General features: G+C 36.7%; 4 protein-coding genes, 1 non-coding gene and 1 pseudogene across 8 annotated transcripts in view; 4 read left to right on the top strand and 2 right to left on the bottom strand.

Moving 5' to 3' along the window:
• Positions 1–18,235, bottom strand: part of LOC127800425 (histone-lysine N-methyltransferase family member SUVH9) — a 36,362-nt gene extending 18,127 nt beyond the window's left edge. For 2 of the 4 annotated variants that reach the window (XM_052335021.1, XM_052335023.1), the window contains exon 1: positions 15,939–18,235. In XM_052335021.1, the coding sequence (XP_052190981.1) occupies positions 16,008–18,023 (2,016 nt within the window). In that variant the 5' untranslated portion in view covers positions 18,024–18,235 and the 3' untranslated portion in view covers positions 15,939–16,007. Of the gene's footprint in view, positions 1–13,863; positions 14,302–14,351; positions 15,037–15,938 lie in introns of those variants that run through there. The other 2 variants (XM_052335018.1, XM_052335022.1) reach the window with 2 other exon arrangements.
• LOC127800427 (glutamyl-tRNA(Gln) amidotransferase subunit B, chloroplastic/mitochondrial-like) lies at positions 414–6,272 on the bottom strand. Its single transcript, XM_052335027.1, is given in 10 exon segments — positions 414–904; positions 977–1,014; positions 1,017–1,088; positions 1,432–1,504; positions 1,899–2,096; positions 3,195–3,398; positions 3,503–3,643; positions 4,522–4,731; positions 5,048–5,730; positions 6,071–6,272. Coding segments are annotated over 9 exon segments (1,650 nt in total). The 5' UTR covers positions 5,678–5,730; positions 6,071–6,272; the 3' UTR covers positions 414–820.
• On the top strand, positions 6,349–6,430 carry TRNAS-AGA (transfer RNA serine (anticodon AGA)). Its single transcript has one exon. It is a non-coding gene; the product is annotated as a tRNA-Ser (tRNA).
• LOC127799123 (F-box protein At4g35733-like) lies at positions 7,848–9,043 on the top strand. Its single transcript, XM_052332865.1, has 2 exons — positions 7,848–7,969; positions 8,167–9,043. Exons 1-2 carry the CDS (start codon positions 7,848–7,850, stop codon positions 9,041–9,043), a joined length of 999 nt encoding a protein of 332 aa, XP_052188825.1.
• On the top strand, positions 10,835–11,703 carry LOC127800428 (acidic endochitinase-like; annotated as a pseudogene).
• A 3,302-nt stretch (positions 18,236–21,537) lies between the features above and the next one.
• On the top strand, positions 21,538–22,334 carry LOC127798695 (membrane protein PM19L-like). The gene is made up of 3 exons (XM_052332242.1): positions 21,538–21,681; positions 21,793–21,970; positions 22,074–22,334. The coding sequence occupies exons 1-3, from the start codon at positions 21,549–21,551 to the stop codon at positions 22,306–22,308; spliced, it is 546 nt and encodes a 181-aa protein (XP_052188202.1). The 5' UTR covers positions 21,538–21,548; the 3' UTR covers positions 22,309–22,334.
• The last annotated feature ends 849 nt before the right edge of the window (positions 22,335–23,183 follow it).

Genomic DNA, 23,183 nt, shown 5'->3' with positions numbered 1-23,183 from the left:
TTAATTTTTACTAAAAAATTCTAACAAAATACTAAAATTTTTATACTAATATCAACTTCAATGATATTTTTGTATTTTAGTGAAAGTTTACTGATCTCCTTATATTTTTGTGTAAAATTTAATAACCATTTATATTATTTTAACTTTTCACACTATTAATCACGCCAACATTATATTAATCCTATCTAACAACAATTGACTATGATTATAAAATTATTTACTAAATTGAACCTTTTTTACTATAAATTAAAATTTATTAATTTTTTTATATCTTAGTATATAATTTAATAATTATTTATATTATTTAACCTAAATTTAAATATTCAAATAACATTCCCGTAAAGCGGACAGACACCTCATGACTTGCAAAAATCTCTCACTTTATCAGAGACACTATCTTAGACTTTTTCCTTTTTATCATTTCAAAACATTTTGCTCCATTAATGCAATGTGTCTAACAAATTTAACCCAGATGAGGTTACAAGAACATCATGGACTCAATTTGACAGCTAAAGGATTCTAAAGAAAATTCTTTACAGAAGAGGAAAACATCTCAAGTTGAAGCAAAAACTAGAAGTTGCTATAAACCAAGCTGAAGCTCAAAGTGAGTATACAATTCAGACTTGTTCCAAACTTGAAGGAAGGACAAGGTGAGGTTGGTGAACACCAAATCACCAGAACACAATCCATCAGGAACCACGCACTGAAAAATTCACAAGAAGTTGAGCAGAATATCTGCGGCGAGCTGGGGGGGGGGGGCGAAAAAGCCAGAATGTTATGGCTAAATGGTGTAGTAATTTGCAGTAACACAGCTTTGATATTAGCAGCTGTTGGCGCTTAATTTCTCCAAAAGGATCTTGTTCAGAAGCCCAGGATTCGCCTTACCTTTCGATAGTTTCATTACCTGAATGGTTTGCTGCAATGTTCAGAAGAGTTCCAAGCAAAAGGACAAGAGCCTAAATGATATTATCAATACCTGGCCAGCAAAGTAACCTTGTAACTTAGTTTTTCCCCGCGATACTGTTCCAGCTGCTTGGGATTCTCTGCAAGCACTTTATCCACCATGTTTCCAATTTCAGCAGGGTCTACTATCTGTTAAATGAGAGAAGCATCATCAATTTAGCATCCAATCATGATAAAAGCTCAAAAGAATATGTTGGGGAATGGACAAACAGTTAAGAATGTACTTTAGGCTAAAAGGGAAATGGTGTGTTGTTAAGCTAAAAAAAATGTCTTAAGATCTACTTTCTGTAATGCTAGATGGACCTCAGTAACAATAGTTTGATCAGTGTACAGATTATTTGCGTTAAACTCAATGGGTTGCGAGGATCAAGCTCTACAAGTATGATTACACAGCTGAAAATAGTATTATAGAGCAGTCTGTGTGATGTAATTTGACCATGTCCATGTGTAGAAATTTCTAGAACGAACTTGCCTGGACCAAGTCCTTTTCTTCAATCAATCCCTTTACGGTTCCACCTTTTGCCATCAGCTCAAACAGTATCTGTGAAAAAAGCAGTTAAGTGTGGGTTTCATACACTCAAGACAACACGTTATGTATGCAGAACTGTCTAAAACTCTTTCTCAAGGTCATTAATGCAACAGTTCACAGATCCACCCCCGTTCACTACAAGAAAATGTAGACAAATTAATACTACAAACATGCCACCTCTACTGGGTTTTTGGATGAGCCAAATTTAGTTGCTGCACAACTGTACCATATGGTCCTAATGTTCCCTTTATCTCAATGATAAAAAGAAACAATTTATAATTTTAGTTCTTAAGGCATCATGAAATCAAGAGACATACATACCTTAAGCGAAAGAAATTATGGTTGGATGATAAAATCAAACCAGACTACATGCAAAACATTTGCTGGGTGGGATATACATGCATACCTCTTTGCCAATCTTTCCACTAATTGTACCATCCTTTATCGAAGATATCAGCTCTGCCAGCTCGTTTGGGGTAAGTTTAATCTCATTTATCGATAACTTCTCATTTTTCATGTAGGCAGCAATATCCCCCATAATCCAATTTGCAGCAAGTTTTACATCAGCACCCTTGGCAATAGCTGAGTCAAAGAAATCTGCAACCTGCAATGTTCATGCAATGAGAGGACCAAAAAAAAAGGTTTAAGTCATTAATCATGATTCATGACCAAGTGTTAAGCTATTGACAATATGATATGAAGCAATAAAGGCAAATGCTGTTTAGGAACATGATTGTATAAGGATTGCGATCTAGGCCACAAGACTTGGCCTGAGATCTGTTCAAGGGTAATAGATTTTGGTTCTATTGATTATAATTTTGTGGTGTCACTAAAATGAGATGTTTTTATGAGTTCTTTAGATCTTGGATGACTTTTTGAGTTCCCACTAACAGCACTTAATGTGCTTCTACAGTATTAAGCTATTGATTGTATGATATGAAGCAATAAAGGCAAATGCTGTTTTGGAACATGATCGTATAAGGGTTGCGATCTAGGCCACAAGACTTGGCCTGAGATCTGTTCAAGGGTAATAAATTTTGATTCTATTGATTATAATTTTGTGGTGTCACTAAAATGAGATGTTTTCATGAGGTCTTTAGATCTTGGATGACTTTTTGAGTTCCCACTAACAGCACTTAATGTGCTTCTACAGTATTTTTCAGTGTTGTGGAGTAACACGTATACCCTTAAGAAGATGTAGTCGGTTTTAAAGATGTAAACCTATTATAAGAAAATTCAGTTTAAAGTTCTGTTCCTAGTATCTTATTTTAAGCTCTGTAGCGGGACTTCATATAGCAGCAATTCGTATTGGGCTTGTTGAGCCTTATAGGAGCTTTTAGTATGCATGGCATGTGAGGTAGGGAGAGAAAAGGGCACATGATAGTATTCTCCAAAGGTATGCCAAAAGTAGGTAAGAGAATGGCTGCATCGTTGTGCTGTTTCACCAAGCTGGCTGGAATTCGGTAACATGAGAGGGAAGCATGCATATTATAGGAACTTTTATTGGCAAGGTTAATTCCATGAGCCATGGTCTCAAATCTTTACTGTATCAGTCTTAAGAATAATCAAGTGGTGTGAATAAATTGATTGCTAATTCAAGTAACATTTCTACCTTAAGCACTCGAATGTAAACTAGAAACAGGGTTCCAACAAGTAGAGTATAAAGTAAAAAACACTAGAAGCAAGTGGATAAACCACTTACATTTATGTCATTGGCAAGGAAAACAACGTCTTGCATGCTTAAACCCATTTGTTCATACCTCCGACGCTTCATTTCTGGAAGCTCAGGTAAAGAATGACAAATACCATCAAGATAATCCTGACTGAGAATAATTTCTGGAAGGTCAGGCTCAGGAAAATAGCGATAATCAGAAAGTCCTTCCTTCTTCCTCATTGTAACTGTTTTCTAGCAGTATGATGAAGGTTAATGAATCATATAAGTAGTTATGGAGCATGTAATTGGGTCCAGACAACTATAATACTAGAATAGAAGTAAGATCTGGCAGTAACCTGGGCTCCCTCATCCCAAAGGCGAGTCTCCTGTACAATCTGATTACTCTGACCTTCATTAAGGAGAAAAACCTGCCTTGAGATCTCAAAATCAATGGCCCTATTTATTGCTGAAAAAGAGTTCAAATTCTTTATCTCAACCTGTTGAAGCAAAGGGGATTCGAACTTAAGAACTGCTAGAAACTGTAAACATGCACACATATTACATGCCCAGCACTCCTAAGCACCCAAATGACACCAACAGAGGAATAAGTTATAATGGTAAATAATGGGCTCATCTCAAAGAACCACAATGGAAAAGCTCCAGCATGGCACTCATGACACAATTCAAAGATAAGTTGAGATCATACCATTTTGATAATAACATTGAGATTCATATCTTAAAGTGGTAATGTAATTTTATCTATTGGAAGACACGTCTTCACCTATTCTATCCTTCAGGTAAAACATATTGACTGCAAAAGAGTAAGAACAACATTAGACACTCCTTTTCAAAGACTTCAAACAAAGCATAATGATAAGAAAAAAAAAATGTTATTTTTTGGGCTAGATAGAATCAACACTTCTTTTAGAAGAACTCATTGATGAACATGATTGCTTTTCCTAGAGTTATAAAATTTTCTCAACTTCTACTTGCCACCAAGACTAACTGCAGTCTTCTTTTAAACATGCAAAAACTTAATTCAACAGTCATCAGAGGCTATACAACAATGAAAGTAATGCCTTTACTTTTTTCATTGACATTTTTTATCTGCCACCACTACACTTCACTTTCCATACTGCCTGACTGCTTCATTTTATTAACTAATTTCATGATCATGCAGTATTCCTATCAGACAGTGACTACTTTCAGATCTGTTCATACTAGTAGATTCTATGAAAGTATATTCAATCCACATTTCATCAAGCTGACAACAAGAACATAAACTAAGAGTGACTTGCATAAATTTTGAAAAAAATAAAATTGCCCTCAGATTCTAATTCAATGGTAAAAGGCTGCAGAACTAATTTGCAGTTACCTTTGTACCAAACTCTAATTGTCCAATGGGCCGAACAGAGACATTGACATCACAACGAAGCGAACCTTCTTGCATATTGCCATTGCTCACTCCCAAAAATCGAACCAACCTTTGCAATTCAGCCGCATACTCTGCTGCTTCAATACCGGTTCTCATATCAGGTTCAGAAACAATTTCAAGCAAAGGCACACCAGCCCTGTTCAAATCAACCTGCACAGAGAACCAACAGGTTCAACACTTCCCACAAATTTCACTATAAACTTCAGACAACCCAATGACAGTTCCAGGGAAAGAAATATGAAAGAAGTAACGAATAGTGAATATTCATGGAACTGCATCTTGAAATCAAAGCCACAACCAGTAAAACAAGTTTTCTCCTTTTGCAATTAAACAAGACAAAGTCATAAGCACCACATTACTCTTTAACTAATGACTTGGAAAAAGGAAAAATACATTCGAAGAGAGGTCCCATTTTGAGGAGAACGTACTGAATAATAAAAATAAAATGTAAAAGGAAAGTAATTACCTCTGAGGAGCTCCCATTTCCAGTATGAAGCAGCTTTCCAGCATCCTCTTCCATATGAACCCTGGTAATGCCAAACCTTCTATGGCCTCCACCAAACTCAACTGGAAGATCCAAATCAATGAAACCACCAGTTGCAATTGGGATATCGAACTGAGATATTTGGTAACCTTTTGGGAGGTCTGGATAGAAGTACTGTTTCCTATCAAACTTTGAATTCAAAGACAATTTGCAATTGAGTGCAAGGCCCAGTTTTACAGCGAACTCAATGACCTTTGTGTTCAAAACTGGTAATGCTCCAGGCAAACCCATGCAAACAGGACAAATAGTGGTGTTTGGTTGAGACCCATAATTGTAAGGGCAACTACAAAAGGCCTTGGTAAGAGTGCACAGCTGTACATGAGTCTCTATACCAATAATTGCCTCATAATTTTTTGAGACTTTATCAAGTCTTTTGGAGTGGGTTTTCTCAGTTGAAATTTTCACTTGGAGCTGTTGCTTTTCATGTGTTGTAGTTTGAGCTTGTGTGCTCTTCATCGTGCAATAAAATAAACCATGTTTCCTTGAAAATAATCCAGATGGATATAGCAGAAAAGGGCGGGCTCGAATCCCTCTAAGCAATGTCAGAGCCATCTCGCCGGTTAGGCAGTCCAATGTGAGAAAATCAAGCAATTTTAAGGCAATTTCTGCAAAGCAAAGAAATACTTTATTCATGAAAAATCATCCGAAAGAGGAGCTAAAATTGATTTAAGAACCGAAAAAAATTGTCAAATAACCAGATAATATATCTTGTTCGCAGATGGGTGAGAATCAAAACACTCTGAAGAACGCAATATGCATCTTAGTGGCTTCCCAATCCAATGCCCACATCAAGCAATCAAAAGGCAGTAAAGTCACTAAAGTCGGGTATCTTTATACATGAAGCAATCACCAGAAAGAGAAGAGTATTCATAGGCCTATCATATATACTGAGCAAAGTTGATCTAAGAACTAAGTTATAAAATACCCAGAAAGAATTCTGCTTACAAATCTCAGACATTCAACCAGAATCATCAGAATAGAAGATTTCAGACAAGTGCCCCCCAAATATATGGCAGTAAATTCCACAATCTAACACTGGAAATTTCCCTAATAGCGGAGAATGGCACAAAAGATATTCATGGCGGCCAGAGCAGAACCGGAGAGAGGGGATTGAAGATGTGATTTTGCGGGATAATTTCTGCAACACACGTGGGCGATTTGGGGGATAAGGGAGGTTTAGGGTATTGATCTAGTTATTTCTAGAAAAGAAAATACAACATCTGGTGGTCGTGCCGGAGTGGTTATCGGGCATGACTAGAAATCATGTGGGCTCTGCCCGCGCAGGTTCGAATCCTGCCGACCACGCTTTTTGTCCACTCAAATTAAGAATTTATATTTATATATTTTTTTAGTATTATGTCAATTTACACCGTTAGTCTCTGATTTTTTTTTTTTCAAATTTTGATAACAAAAACTAAAAATAATTTATATTAATAGGCTAAATTTATATTTTTGTCTTTATATTTTTACATTTTTTTTTGTGTGTATCCACATGAACTTTTTGTTGTTTCGATTATATTTCTGAACTTGATTTTCAAGTTAATTTAATTTTTATACTTTTATGTGTAAAAAAAAGATAAAGTGATATGATAAATACCGATCACATCAAAATATATGAGTTAAATTGATTAAAAAATACAAGTTCAAGCGTGTAAAGAAAATAATAAAAAATTTAAGTTATCACACAAAAAAATGTCAAAATACATAAATTAAATTGATTAAAAAATGTGCGTCCATGAATATAATTAAAATAACAAAAAATTTAAGTAATCACATGAAAAAAAATAAAAACGCAGAGACAAAAGTCTATGTTTGGTTTATATTAATATGAAAATTGAAATCACTTGATTATAGTATTTAAGATTTAGGATTTAAGTGAATTTTTTTTTTTTTGTTTAGCGTGAAAAACTTGAGAGATCCCCTATTAACGTAGAGCCTTCATTCAAAAGTATCCCACATTCTTTAAAATTCACGACCCGACACACTCTCGGCTTGAGCGGACAAATTGACCCGTCGAATAGATATAGATTATTGACGGCCACACGGAGGCAAATTTAATCTTACGATCTTGTAATAATTCAAACTCCCAAGTACGTGTAATGGATTATCTGCGTTATCTAAAAAGATTGGTTTAGTGATTTTTGAGGTTTTTATTAATGTATATTGTGTTAATTTTGTTAAGTTTGATGAAGAACCATAAAAGAAAAGGGACTGAATTATGATAAAATAAAATTTAATGGACGTGGGTTTGTAATGTTGGATCCCATATTTCTTCTAATAATTTTAAAACATATTGAAAATATAATAATAATAATAATAATAATAATAATAATGTTTGGAGATGTTTATCAGAGATGGACTCAATTTCCCTATCCAAATCGTCATCTACTTCCTAATCCTACTCCACTTAGGATTGATTAAAGCCATGCACATGTATATATATAATATATCTATATTTACATATCACAATGATTAATCATATACAGATTAGGGTTAGTAAGATTAATCAAGACTAGCTAGGAGTACTCTAATATCTAGTTGGATTATGACTAATTGTTCTTCTATACATAAATAGAGCGTTGGATTGCATGCTTCTCCTTCATCATCTTCATCTTCCATATATTGAATTTCTTATTCTCAGTTCTGCATCACATACCCATCATCTTCACGTCTCTTAAATTTCCTTAAAATCCTTCGGTCTTGGTGTGTCGTGTTGAGAGCAATGGCAGATGGAAGACATTCACCAGACTGGGCAAACATTCAGACAGACCTTCTAGGTCTCATCTTGGACCGCTTGCCCTTCATTGACGTGCTTCGTTGCAGAGGCGTCTGCAACTCTTGGCGGTCAGTTACCATAGCCCACATCTCATCTTCACCGCTACTCTACAGCCCAAAGCTTCAACCCCATGGCTGGTGCTTAATCCCATCGAAGAAGAAAACGTTTATCATCACGTTCGTGGTTGCCAATTCCTCGATCTCGGAGAGAGGAGGCTATACAATCTAAAGCAGAGGAATGAACATGAATTGGACTGGACTTGCAGAAGGATGGGATCGTCGCGAGGGTGGCTCATGATTTGGGGAGTGCAACAAAACCCATATATCTTCAACCCGTTCTTGGACGTCGGCTTTCATCCTCCCCCGGCTCCAACGAAATTTATCCATAAAGCCATTTTACTTGCAGACCCTATTCTCAACGGCCGCAACTACGGTGTGGCGGCCATTTATAGTTGTCCTTCCGTTGGGGGTAATCTTATCTACACAAACTGTGGAGATAGCCATTGGAGCAGACCCAGAGAAGGTAGAAACTATGCCGATATAATCTGCTGGAAAGACCATGTTTATGCATTATCCAACAGGGGATTTGTTGACGTCTGGGACTTGGGCAGTTCTTCGACGCCATTAAGGAAGATGACAATTGAATCTTCTTTCCCGCTAGAGATGTTCGTCGACATTGATCTTGACTGCAAACAGTTTTACTTGGTGGAGTCTTTGGGCCAGCTCCTGTATGCAGTAAGGTACACCGGAATCTTCGACGGACAGGACGGAGGGATGGTCTATGAGATGGTTCTTCACCTTCCTGAACACAGGGCAAAGATGTTTCGTGTCTATAAGCTGGATTTTCTCGGGAAAAAGTGGGAGAAAGTGGAGTCTCTGGGCGATGAGATGCTGTTTGTGGGTGCGAACGAATCGATTGCAGTGTCGGCCAAGGACTTCCCGCAGTACCAGAAGAATTCAATATATTTCACGCAAGATAATTGGTGGTTGATGAAGAGCCATGACGCGGGGCTGTTCAGTTTGGAAGATGACAGCATCAGACGTGTGTTTAAGCCAGACGTGATGCCCGGGATTATGACGCCACCTTGTTGGATTCTTCCTCGTTCGCCTCAGAAGTGCCTTCCAGGAGACTTCATTCATTAGCGCGCGCGCGCACGCACACACACATATATATATATATATATATATATGGCAGCATTCAAATGACAGGGGAATGAAGCAAGAAGAGGTTCTACAAATTCGAACCAAACATTTGTTGTGGATCTCTTGATGAAGAATTGGTGAATTCTTTTCTTAATAGCAGTCTCATCATCATCATCATCATCATAAGAATAATAGGGTTCTTAAGGCAGGGAAGGCATTGAATTGATGCCGTTGTGGTTGATTTGTCATGCCATCCAATCCTCAAGTGCTTGATTCTGGAGTTTGTCATGGTGGGTGGGAGATGATTTGAAGCCCTTTCGCTGCTCCTTTATTTGCTCTTCGCAATTTATCTTGCTTTGGAGCAGTGAGTGAGTTAATCACTACTCATGCTTAAATAGATTTGGTAGGAATGTATTTTTGTTTTTTGTTTTGATCCCATGTCTTTTATTGGGATGTTGAGATTAGTGTTAGTTTCTAATTTTAGTCTTGCAATGGGGTATGCCCTAGTATTTTCTTGTAGACACTCTTCGCGTTGATTTCTTTTAATCTAATTCTTATTTATTAAAAAAAATGTTTAAATTGATAATTATATTTAAATAAATATGCTTTAATCTGTAATTTATATAATTATGTATTTAGTTTATAAAAAATAATAAACTATCAAAACATAATAAAAAAATTAAAATAAACATATTACTGAATAATACTAATAAAATTTATAAAAATATTAATTTTTAATAAAAATAAATTATAAATTAACATTTAACTGATAAATTTTTTACCATTAGATGCTAATAAATTATATATAATTATTAAAAAATATATTAAGACAATATTTTATATTAAAATTTTAAATTTAATTCATAAAAATATTAAATATATTGTTAAAATATTAAAAAATATATATTAAATATATATATAGAGAGAGAGAGATAGAGGTGAATGGATGGCACAACAACAGCGATGGAGGTGATGGACAGAGGGCCTGACGATGGCAATGGAGCGATGGGCAAAAGGCATGATGATGCTGATAGAGATGGGATTGGAGGCGACCATAGCCATGAAAGATATGAAGGCGGCGACGGTACGAACAAAGGCGACGACAGAGAGAAGGTAAAAGGATGAAAAAGAGGAATAAGGTTAGAAATATGACTGTTGTTTGAGAGTAAAATCATAAATAACTTGATTAACGAAATAAGTTGGTAATAGCATTATGAGAAAAAAAATGGGGTAAATTTTTCTAAAACGTTGTTAAAACAGCATTTTATATTGATAGCGTTTAATCTCTTTAATTTTCAACAAACGTATAATTAAATAATTATACAACTTATAAGCTAAAGGAATAGCTTATAAGCAGTCAAACTGCCAAGCCAAACACCCCCTAACTGGTTATTTGTTCAAATTAATGGAACCAATCTATGCTGAGCTTTGGGCAACGAAAGAAACATCAAATCTAAGCCAAGATGGATTTGCCACAATGGGGTGGACAAGAACTAAGAAACAAATTAAGCTTCATTTCACTTCTAATCTAACACAGACAGCGTCCACGGAAAACCAAACCCGCATTAATCAGAATTTTTAATGCATAATGGCAGGGGATTAATTAGTTGCTAATCTAATCTAAGTCTCCCTAATAAGTACAAAATAATAGCTCTTGTTGTGGGAATAGCCTTCTCGCTATAAATGCCACACAGCTCAAGCCTCAAGCAAAGCTTCATCAAGCAGAGCTTAGAAGGATATAACGCACCTTATTATGGCATTTCAGTGTGGGAGAGAGAGTAGTTGTTTCATTCTTCTCCTTGTTCCTGGTAATGCTACTGCTTGGTGCTGGTTGTGATGCTGCAGGAATTGCAGTCTATTGGGGTCAGAATGGCAATGAAGGGACTCTGGCAGGGGCTTGTGCCACGGGAGACTATGATTTTGTGAACATAGCTTTTCTGCCGACTTTCGGCAACGGTCAGACGCCAATGATCAACCTTGCAGCCCACTGCGATCCGTACAGCAACGAGTGCACCAAACTGAGCCCTGAAATAAAATCATGTCAGGCCAAAGGCATTAAGGTGTGATGCTTTTCACTGGGAGGGGGGACGGGGAGCTACTTCCTTGGCTCGACCGAGGATAACAGGCAGGTTGCGACTTATCTTTGGGACAATTTTTTGGGTGGCCAGTTGGCTGCTCGCCCTCTTGGTGACACTGTTTTGGATGGGATCCACTTTGACATCGAAGGGGAATGAACCAACACTGGGATGAACTTGCAAGGTTTCTTTCTGGGTATAGCAATCAGAGCAAAAAGGTGTACTTGACTGCAGCCCCTCAGGGCATCTCTCCTGATGTATGGGTTGGAAATGCCTTGAAGACGGGACTTTTTGACTATGTTTGGGTCCAATTCTACAATAACCCTACTTGCCAATACTCTTCTGGTGACGTGACTAAATTAGAAGATGCCTGGAAGCAGTGGAATAAAGACATGCCGGCCTCCAAGATCTTCTGGGCCTGCCCGCATCGCCTGAAGCAGCCGGAAGTGGCTACATTCCGGCCTCTGAACTCACTTCCAAGTGCTTCCAGCAATCAAGGCTGCTTCTACCAATTATGGAGGTGTGATGTTGTGGTCCAGGTACTATGACAAGGGCTATAGTTCTTCCATCAAGAGCCATGTCTGAATGTTTAAATTTGCTCTTTCAATATGTAACTCTCTCATCTGTACTAGGCATCATCTAAGTATGTACATGCAGTGAATCCATGTCATTTGGAACCATGCTTTGCCAAGCTATCGGAGCTGGAAACAACAAAATCTTGCTAATTCTTGAGAAAATTAAGGCCACAACAGCAGACAATTATAAAAGCTTGTCAATAACTAATTCTGGATCTTTCATATGCCAAGGATTAAACTAGACACAATGTAACTGTAATGTCAAAATGAGATTTCAATGAAGTCAAAGGCTTAACGGCCCACATATCAAAATGTTTAACTGATTAACTTGATTTAAGAGCTTATCTACTCGATTCATCTGTCTACAGCAGAAGACATACATATCCACAAACAAGAGTAAAATTAATTAATTACTCAAAATGCCCTCATAATGTAAGATCGGGACCGGCACCCACATATCCACAAAACAGAGTAAACAGAAAAAAGAAAGAAAGAATAATAAACACTAATAATAATAATAAACCCAAATAACACCACTTAGGAAGGTACCTTTTAATGCTTCAATTGTTGAAGATCTTGCCTAAATCAAATCACTGAAGTAGTGGCTTCATCATTTGCAAGTTTCTAGGAGCGGCAACCACAAACCCACAACAGAATCATTGCAGCAATTTGGAAAAAGATGAAACCAAATAGAATCTACCAAAACCGTTCCAAAGGCCATAGACTTACAATGCATCAATTAAGGGCAGTCCCAGCAAGCAGATTCATTTAATTAACCCCACAATCCTTTCCTAACAGATTTTATAACAGTTCTCAAAGTTAAAAATTTCACAAATAAAAATAAATAAATAAAATCTGATAGTTGAAAATTTCTATGGAGAGACAGCAGATCCCATAAACTGTACCCCTCCTTCATCCATTAAACAACATTTTGGGCAAACAACTAAAGAATCCCAGATCTAATACATAGGGGGGGAAAGAGAATCTTTGTATGGATAATCAAGAATGGAAGGGAGTACCTTAAATTATAGACTCAAATGAAAGGAAGCGTAAAATGAAAAACAAGACCCAAATAAGAATCAACGATTAAACAATGATGAGCAAGATCACAAGGCAAGTTTTCAAGCAAAAAAAAAAATGATTGCATTGCATGTACCTGATAACAACATATTAAAAGAGAAGTCAAACCAAAAGATGGGTATGAGGGAGACCCTTTTCTGACCTCATCCAGTGTAATTCAGATTACATTTCCTCACACAACATATCTACAAAAATGGCACCTGTCTGAAAATAACTTCACTGGAAGGTAACAAATTTGTGAATAAGTGGAAAAAACTACGCACACTCAATCATATCATAATCAAACTTTTAACTCATATAAAATCATGAACCCACACAATACATCACTGTTAATTATCAATTTCCCCAGCAACAAGCTCTTTGCTTTCATGAATCAATAGTACATCAGTAACGACCAGAGCATCATCACCTAAACTCATGTTAATCACACAATTTGCAGGGTAACACACGTACCAAAAAAAAAAAAGGTTGACAGTTTCTGCAGACAACACTGATTATAAGATTCTAAAATATATTTACCATGGAATGAAATAACCAGGACAGACCCAGAAATATTTTGAGGGAAAAGACACAACTGAAAAATAAAAAATATATATTGATCTCAGAAGTAGTTGAATGACCTTTCGAAAGCAACAGACTTTAAGACTAAAAACTAAAAAATGAAAATATATATACATATATATATAGTCAGTTTAGATCTAAGTAAAGAGAATGATATTAGGGTTTAAGAAAAGAAAGAAATTCAAAGCCCAGATCTAGGAACGAGCATTGAAATAAAAAGAAAATAGAAATAAAAAAAAGTTGTTCAACCATACCTAGATCTGAGAAGGAAGTATATACCCGAAAGCCGATGATGATGATGACTGTCAACGATGATGATAGCCTGCGGCACTATTTATAACTCTACTTCATAATGTAAGATCAGGATTCACACCCACACAATCCAAAAAAACAAAGATTTGAAAAAGAAAAAAAAAAAAGGATCTGCCTCCTTGACTCCATTTAACCTTTGCATAACTGAAAACACGGAACCACAGTTTTAGTCTGCCTGTGGATCAACTACAAATCTGCAGCAGCTTATCTAAATAAATGATGAAAGCATATAAACTATATTACATTCAACCATCTGCAGATGCAGTTATGCTACAGTTCAGTCCCTATACAAACACTATATAAACTGGATTTATTTCATATATACGGATCATGTATAAGAGTCCATATAATATCTGGTAATATTTGTGCATTCAAAGTTTCTATCTAAAACATGGCGAGAGATAGATGCACAAAATCACTTCAGCAGCAGCTTTGTAAGTTCCTCTCAGTCCAATAATCATCTTTTTATCATGCCCTTGAACATTTGGAACCTTTAGTGTTAGGATCTATGACCATGAAATGACAAGGCCACAGCAACAGAGAGCAAGTATAAAAGCTTGTTAATAATCTGATACCGGATCTTGCATTTGCCAAGGATTAGATACTGACAACTTGGGTCCACAAAATATGTTGCTTTAGAGTGTCCACTTTCCACCTGCATATATATATCAATTAAATTGACAGGACTCCTTAGTCATCTTCAATGTCAAACATAAAAACATTGTTGCATGACAAGGCACTAGTTCCAACAAATGCCAATTTCTAATGAAATAAAATGATTCAGTTTGGTTTACATGTTATATTTAAGCAAAAAAGAAAAACAAATGACAAAAAACAAAAACAGGAGATCTCTAAAAGGCAAATATCATGAACCCACAACACAATTTCAGATGAAACTCCTATTATAAGTAACAAACACTACCATAACATTTGACCTTTCTAATATCAAAATGAGATTTGCTTTTTACAGAATATGGTACATATAAGAGGAATGACAATCATATAATATCATAACTTGCCAACTATAGTGCAATAGAGAAATCTGAAAATTTCCCTTTTTATAAGCTTGTAATTGGGTATTGAATGGCCTTTAATGTAGTCATCCACTGCCACAAAAGAGAAGTTCTTTAAATTTATTACAGGCATCATGGGTATGTAGGAAACAATTGCATAACAGTCATCACTTGAGGTAGTTTTTCTACTCAGAGTTCCGGAAGTCACAGTCATTGAGCAAGCCAGCCAAGCACCATTGTGTGTATACCAACAAATCAGCAAAACTGCCATCTTATAGTGTAGTCTCATTTGTTATAATTCTTAACTCAACAGGAAATTCAACCATATGGGTGCAGGCATTTGATATCACAATGGCCACAAGTGCACACCAGTCAAACTGCATGCCAACCATGCATAGCATCAGATTAAATGCTCCTAAAAGAATTGGAATCATGTACAACGGCAAAATTTAGCAAGGAACTCAAGCCCCATGCAAGCAAACAAGCAAGTCAAGTTAACTCAAATGGTTATTTCTTCAGAGTCGTCATACTGTACCATAGTGTATTGACAAATTAGGAAACTGCCATTCTATAGTATAGTCTTTTCAGCTATTGTTCTTAATTCAAATGGAAATTCAACCACAAAGGTTGAAAGCATTTTATATAAAATGGTCACAAGTGCAAACTCTGTGAGAACCATGCATGACAACCAATTAAATGCTCCATAATAGAATTGGAATTATGTATAACGGCAAAATTTGGCCACACACTGGACCATTGTGTGTACCAACAAATTAGATAATTTCCACGTTATAGGGTATAGTCTTGCTGGTTATAAGAAATTCAAATGGAAATTAAAGCATATAGGTTAAAGCATTTGATATCACAGTGGCCACAAGTGCACAACTGCATGACAGCTATGCATAACAACCGATTAAATCCTCCAGAACATAATTGGAATAACGTAGAACGACAAAATTTGGACACATCCCCCCCCCCCCCCCCAAAATCTCTCCCTCACCCTTTCCTGTATGCCTTCAACGAAAGCAAAAGGTAAGGATATTCTGTGTCATTTCTTCACCTTCTCTTGTCATCTCCAGCAAGGTTAACCTCCAATGTGTACGAAATCACCAAAAAATAGATACGAGAGTTGACACTGAACTAAAGCAAAAACAAGGCATAGAAGAATATGAACCAAATTCAGCTATCAGTCAAAAAAGGAAACAGATAATTGCGGATACAAGCTCAAAAAGTTCAAATTTAAAGACCAAGTAATCACCCAGAAAGAACATGAGCTTACCTTGAGTATATGGCACCCCAAAACACTGACCTGCACCTCAGTTGAAAACAGAACCTACTCAAAATTTAGCTAAGCACAAATACGAAGCTTTCCTGTCCATTCATCTGCCATTCCATAATCAAGACTAAGCTCTCTCAAAGGCGGAATATTCTCCATTGCAAATAGCATAAGGTGTGGGTACAACAAATTATTGTGGTCGTAGAGCACAAATTGCACCATAACATTAGGACTTGAACTGTGGCTCATGTAGCAAGCAACGTTCCTCATTCTTGATACATCCATAGCAAAACCCAATGAAGGAATTGATGGATATGCTGGACGGACATAATCAGTAAATATTGGTGACAGATCCCCCCATTCAGCCCATCTTTCAGTTTCAGCAAACCGACTCGGATACACCAAACTATCTCCATTCATTGCAAAAATCTGGGCTTGCTCCTTAGTTAAAACAACTCCAGCATACTCGCAAATAAAAGCACCTGCTTGAATCAAGTCTAGCGATCTCACTCCCCATCCGGTTTCATTTGACCTAAACACTTCTAATCTATTCCTCACCCCCTTTTGGCTAACACGATTTCGGCAGCTAGCGAGGCAACGGCAATGGGTCCCGCACTCAAATATTACTGGCTTGCCCCTTACAAGAATACCATTTTGATCATAAGCAAACTCACCCCCATTTTTCCTAGCACAGGGGCAATCATCCATGCACCCAGCAACACAATCACAACCTTTATTTTCCTCATGATAGGCAAAAGGTGGAAATATAGCCGTAACAATATACTGATAATACATTGGCTCATGGTTAGCATCTATATCATTGAATAAAAAAACTGGGATATTTTCTTTCTTCATCGAAATATCCAGACTCGCATAACCCAATGGTCTGACTGATAATGGTGTGGTCCTAAGGGTCAAAGCAAACTTCAGAGTAACACTGCCCATTAGTGGTTGATTCTCAATTCTAATAAGCTTGTACTTGTATACTCCAAAACCAGACTTACCCACATCAAACCATGAATCAATAACTCTATATAACCCATCATAGACATAAACCTTACCACTGGCGCTTCCTTGATATTTAAACCCGCGAATCACCCTCACCTCAATGCCATAATGCATGCTTCGCTCTAATGCCAGGTTTCCACCTTCCAGTTTCTGATGAACACATTGCCTGGAGTTCTTGTCTTGCCCGCCATGGCCAGTATATATAAGAACATCACCCTGATCATCGTCGTCTTCGTATCCACCAGACACGATTATGCTGGTCGCTATTGGTTCGCCGTTTGAGCTATGGGTCGCCCCAAGGTAGTCAATTCCAGCCTGAGCTTGGCCGTGCAAGCCAACCACGCACAATTCCATTCTAAAGAAGAACAAGTCCCCGACAAAAACACCTGGAATTGAACCCACAATCCGCCTATCGCGATTCAACCACAAGCCCCGTTCCTTCATCACTGCCGCCGCCTTTAGATCAGCTCGACACCGCCTCCCGAACCGCTTCTCCTCCTCTGCCACCGCAAAAACACGGAGTGAATTGTATACCATTCTCGTCTTCCTCACTACATCCCTGAAGTATCTATGGTCGTCGGCTCCCATATTCATAACCCTAACCAACTCCGACGACCGCGGCTTACACTTTCGTCTCGCCGGCACGACGGCCGCCGACGTAGTGTTCTCATCCGGCACCGGAACGATCGCCTTCGAATCCGGATCCGGAACCGCGACCTCAACCCTCTCCTGCTTTTGCATTGGCTTGGCGAACGCGGTTCGGAAAAGCTCCGAAATCCGGTGGAACTCCGAGTAGACATTTTTCCCGTCCGGCGAATTGTCCGTACCTTGGACCGAATCGGCGGAGTTGGAGTTCAATTCACTGAAAAAAGAATCCGGCAGAGAATTGAAACAAAGCCTAGGGTTAGGGCTCGAAGAATTAGGTTGGTGAGGTTGGGTTTGCGCAGGGGTTGGCTCATCAAGGGGCTCCACCTTTGGCTCCAATTTAGGAATTAACAACCCAGCACTGCTGGTCGCCCCGGTTGCTGCCGGCGGATCCGGGAAGAGATTCAGGTCTAGAAATGGGACGACAGAAGCCATTTCTTGGGGTTCTCTAGAGAGAGAGACAAAGAAGGAGATGCTTTTAGACAGAAAAAGACTGGATCTTTATCATGGATACAGCGAGATACAACGAAAGGTTCTAGGGTTTTGCAGAGACAGTCTCGAACTCGAAGATTTCCATAGCATAGAGGAACAGGGAACGAGAGAGAGAGAGAGAGTGGCTTCCTGTTGTTGCAGTTGAAACCAGGGAAGAGGCAATGGTGGAACCAACCATTCGCTTTATTACGAATTTTTCGGTCTTGTAATAATTATTTTTCTTTTTTGTTCAAATCACTCTCATAATAATTAATCACAAAAATAAATAATTTATCAATTTTAATCTAAATTATCCATTTTTTTATTCTTTTTAAGGGCATCTATCTATATATATTGGATATATTGTTCTGTCAATATCAAAATAATTAAAAAATAAAAATAAAACCCATCACATAAATAAATAATTTATCATTTTTATCTAAATTATCCATTTTTTTATTCTTTTTAAGGGCATCTATCTATATATATTGGATATATTGTTCTGTCAATATCAAAATATTTAAAAAATAAAAATAAAACCCATCACATAAATAAATAATTTATCAATTTTTATCTAAATTATCCATTTTTTTTATTCTTTTTAAGGGCATCTATCCATATATATTGGATATATTGTTCTGCCAATATCAAAATATTTAAAAAATAAAAATAAAACCCATAAAAGAGTAAAGTATACTGTATTGCGATCCTGTGGGGCCTACCTCCCACCTACGCGACAACACGTCAGCTATATTGGAGTGTTTGGACACACAGAATCCGGCTTCCCCATGAGTGGAGCAAGCCAAATAGGGTGTCCAAAAACCCCCCCCCCCCCCCGGGGGTGCATGCTGACAGGGGAATTATGGGGCCTAAAAGCTCCGATCAGATTTGGACTTTGGATTTCGGGTCAAGAATTATTGTCCGAAACTACATGGGCCAAACTGATTTATTTGTAATGGTCCCAGCCCACCCACTCTTGTATGGGCCCGAACCAAATTCCATTGACACCAAGAAAATGAAGAACATCAGGGTGTCTTTGATTGCAAGGGTAAAATTTGAGCGGAAATAAAATGAATTCTAGATAATTAAATTGTAGAGAAAATAAATTTCTAGAAATTGAAAGTTTAAACTATTTTATTGGTATAATTTTTTATCTGAAAAATGATGTTATTTTTCATCTTTTAGTATTTGATTGGTAATATTTTTCATAGAATTTGATTATTTTCCTGGTATTTCGTGTTTGATAGGCATTATTTTTTATGAAAAATGACACATTTTTCATGGAATTTAATGATGAAAATGTATTAAAAAATATTAAATCTTGTAAAAAAAATTAAAATAATAATGTATTTTAAATTAATTAAATTATTTTCTCAAAAAATGAAACTACAAAATTATTTTTTTTTGTTTTCCAAAGAAATAATTTATATATAATTTTTGACATATTCACTTTTTATACATATATTTATATTTATTAATTATTAAAATTTTGACATATTCACTTTTTATACATATATTTATATTTATTAATTATTAAATTTTTGATATATTCACTTTTTATACATATATTTATATTTATTAAATAACACCACCCCCTTCCCAGCCCTTTTCGCTCATCCTGCCCACCTGCATTTTTCAATTGTCAGGAAAATTCCATCTCTTTCCCTCTAAAGAATTTGATTTCCATGATTTGAAGGAAAATATCCTCACGTGACCATTGTAAGGAAAATGATTTTCCTAAAAAGAATGACTGTCAAACAATGCACAAGTTAAAAATTGAGTGAAAATTTTATCTTTTCCATAAAAAAAAATGGCTATCAAACACGTCCCAAATGAAATAGGACACCCTTAAAATTTGACAAAATTACAAAAAAAAATCTCTAAAATTTGAGAAATAACAATAACCACATTTATTGTTAATTAAATAAAAGGGTAAAATAACTAATTTATTTTATATTCTCTCTTTTTCTTCTTTGATTAAAAAATAAAAAAAATTAAAAATAACCCAACTCAAAACCTACCCGATTTATTGTTCTCGTCGGCGATAATTGATTCTTCAATAGCAACAACAACATATGTTCATTTTTTGGGGTCATACTTTGAAGAATTTTGTCAATAATTTGCTGAACTGAAATTTGTTCTCCATTGACCTTGACATTGGTTGGCTATGGAAACTATATGATTAAAGTATTCTTTCACAATTTTTTTTTTTTTGTGATAATTATGACTCAAAATTCTTGTTTATCTGTGATTGAGTTTCCTAATTTGATTGTGACAATAACTTTGAATTTGACTGTAATTACGATATTGTCAAATTCGATTTTATCTGAGATTTATCTTATCTGGAGGAATATCCTCATTTGTCATATTCTAATCAGGATATGATTTTCTATATTTATCCATAGATGAGTTTAGGTCTATAAATAGGTGCTCATGTCACATGAAATCAGACACAAAGTTTGTGTGTCAACATAACTTTTGTATTACCAATTTTGATTAGTGATATTTTATTTTTTATATCGTAGTTTTTCCCAATTTGAATTTTTTATGTTAAATTATGTATTCATGTGTGGTTGATTGGTTTGATTGTGGTTTGTATTCGATCCAATTTCATAACACTTTTCATTTTAAGCAAGTCAAACTCACTTCTTTAATTGCTTATGAAGTCGAACCAGTTTTACTTTATTTTCACCCATGTAGGTCTCGTTAAGAGATCGAGTCTTGTTCTTTTTTTATCTAACCACTGCATAGATCCTCTTAAAAATTGCTTCATCCACCACTTGGTAAATGAAATAGAGTGTCTTCTTGTCCTTTCTTTCGATTATCCTTCAACATTGTCAATTGTTGTGATAAAGGGGTTGATTGATCAAATGGTACGTACTTCATAACCATTTTTAACAATCTCCCAAAGATCTTGAGAGCCATATAACACTTTCATTTGAATACTCCAATGGTTGTTATTCTGATCGATCAATCGAGGAAGTTGAGGCTGCAACATATTGTACATACATCCTTAATAATTAAGGTACATGTATCTGTTATAAAAGACAAAATTACAAAGAAGATGCATTAACATAAAATCAAATTTCAAATATCCATGTATCTAGAAACTGTACCTAATAATTAACATGTTATATTAACATTAATATTAATGCATAAATATTAATATAAATATATATTAATGCATAAATATTACCAAAATATCACAACTCTATGTCCATATAATATTTCCTATTCTAAAATTTGAAGGAGGGGGAGTGGAGAGAACTCATTTAGAAAGTGACAAGTGTCCGACCACTTGTAAGCTAGTGGCAGCCAACACAACACGTGTCACACATGCATGCGAATCCTATCTGCAACCTAAGACGAGACCCAAAAAGAAACGAAACTGAAGGGGGAGGTTTTGTGTGACAGCTATATAGATTCTGCAGGTTCAATCATATTGAAAGAAGAAGAAGAGGAGGAGGAGGAGGAGGAGGATACCCACATATGGCGACCATGAGAATGGGCAGGAACGTGGCGGCGCCATTGCTGTTTCTCAACTTAGTAATGTACTTCATCGTCTTGGGTTTCGCTAGTTGGTGCCTCAACCACTACATCAATGGCCAAACTCACCATCCCAGTAAGTTCTCTATTTCCTCGTTCTACTGGTCTTATCTTTCTCATTAATTAGCGTTAATCCGCATGGAAATGGAAAGAACTGAACCCATTAATTTCGATCCATCTTTCTTAGGCTTTGGGGGAAATGGCGCCACCGGGTTCTTCTTGACCTTCTCAATTCTGGCGGCGGTGCTCGGGATTGTATCAAAATTCGCCGGCGGAAACCACATAAGAGCCTGGAGGAATGACAGCTTAGCCGCCGCAGTCTCATCGTCGTTGGTAGCTTGGGCTGTCACTGCGCTGGCTTTTGGGTATGCAGACCATGCATTATCCCTTTCCTTTCCTTTTATATTTATCGACACGCAATACTCCACAAACCACGCAATCGGGTTTGAAAGATGTGATGATTTTCAGGCTGGCATGCAAGCAGATAAACGTAGGAGGGCACAGAGGGTGGCGGCTGAAGATATTGGAAGCATTTGTAATAATTCTGGCCCTAACCGAGCTGCTCTACCTCCTGATGCTTCACGCCGGCGTTTACAGCAGCCGGTACGGGCCCGGCTACCGGGACACTGAATACGCCGGCCCGGTCGGCGCCGGCGATCCAGCACTCAAGGGCAGCGCCGGCGTGGCTGGGACTAGGGTTTAATTAAGCTGCAAAGAGCTTGCTAGCTAGCTTGCTGCTGGATTAATTAATTCTGGGTTTTAGGGCTTAATTTGTTCGTTTTCTGTTCTAGCTGACATGACCATCAATGTGATATATATATATATATATGTAAGTATGATTCTGACTTTGTGTTTGTGTTGTAGCTTTCCTGTTTTGGGGCCCTTGTGTTGAGCCTCTGTAGTCAGTGATTGTACTGTTGTTTTATGGAAAGCTTGGTTTAGTGGTAAATGCTGAAAGTTCAGTTCCTTCTTCATCGGGCTTGTTTGCGAGAGGATTAATAGAAATGATGAACTGAAAAACTATTAAACGAAATTGGATCTAAAATAAATCATAATTAAATCATCAATTATATATATATATATCAACATAGAATTTTACATGAAAATTTTAAATTGAAAAAATTACAGTCAGAAGAATAAAATATTACTATGATGAAATTGATATAATAATAATGATATAGCTATAATTAATTTAAGAGTATTGAATATCTATTTATAGATTTAAAATTATTTATAAATATACAGAAAAAAATAACACTGTGATCGGTTAAAGAAGCTGAACAATCGAAGGCCAAAGAGGAAAGACGGTCAGTCGAAAAGGGAAGGCCAGAAGCAATGGCAAAGTCCATCGGCCTAATAAGAATCATAGGTAATTGATGAAGAGGTGGCGATTGGTCAGCCGACCAAAAACTAGAGGCGACCAATGGACGGCGGCGGAGGCGGGAGGCAGCAATTGCTATGCACCCTAGCTAAAATATGGTGCAGAAGTTATAGATCTAACGATTGAGATGATAGTTTGATACAACAGTTCTGATACTAATTTATTATGAAATTGGATAGAAAATAAATTATAATCAA

This window comes from Diospyros lotus, chromosome 4 (genome assembly GCF_014633365.1).
Source record: "Diospyros lotus cultivar Yz01 chromosome 4, ASM1463336v1, whole genome shotgun sequence".
NCBI lineage: Eukaryota > Viridiplantae > Streptophyta > Magnoliopsida > Ericales > Ebenaceae > Diospyros > Diospyros lotus.
The sequence above is the reverse complement of the archived record's forward strand: the minus strand, read 5'-3'. Positions and strand labels throughout refer to the sequence as shown.

What these genes read in the sequence shown, in the direction of transcription:
- LOC127799123 (XM_052332865.1), top strand. Translation starts at nt 7,848, where the DNA reads ATGGCAGATGGAAGACATTCACCAGACTGGGCAAACATTCAGACAGAC. An exon ending in GGCGTCTGCAACTCTTGGCG is followed by an intron (nt 7,970 to 8,166) that starts GTCAGTTACCAT and finishes CTGGACTTGCAG; the next exon opens with AAGGATGGGATCGTCGCGAG.
- LOC127798695 (XM_052332242.1), top strand. Translation starts at nt 21,549, where the DNA reads ATGGCGACCATGAGAATGGGCAGGAACGTGGCGGCGCCATTGCTGTTT. An exon ending in TGGCCAAACTCACCATCCCA is followed by an intron (nt 21,682 to 21,792) that starts GTAAGTTCTCTA and finishes CATCTTTCTTAG; the next exon opens with GCTTTGGGGGAAATGGCGCC. An exon ending in GTCACTGCGCTGGCTTTTGG is followed by an intron (nt 21,971 to 22,073) that starts GTATGCAGACCA and finishes GATGATTTTCAG; the next exon opens with GCTGGCATGCAAGCAGATAA.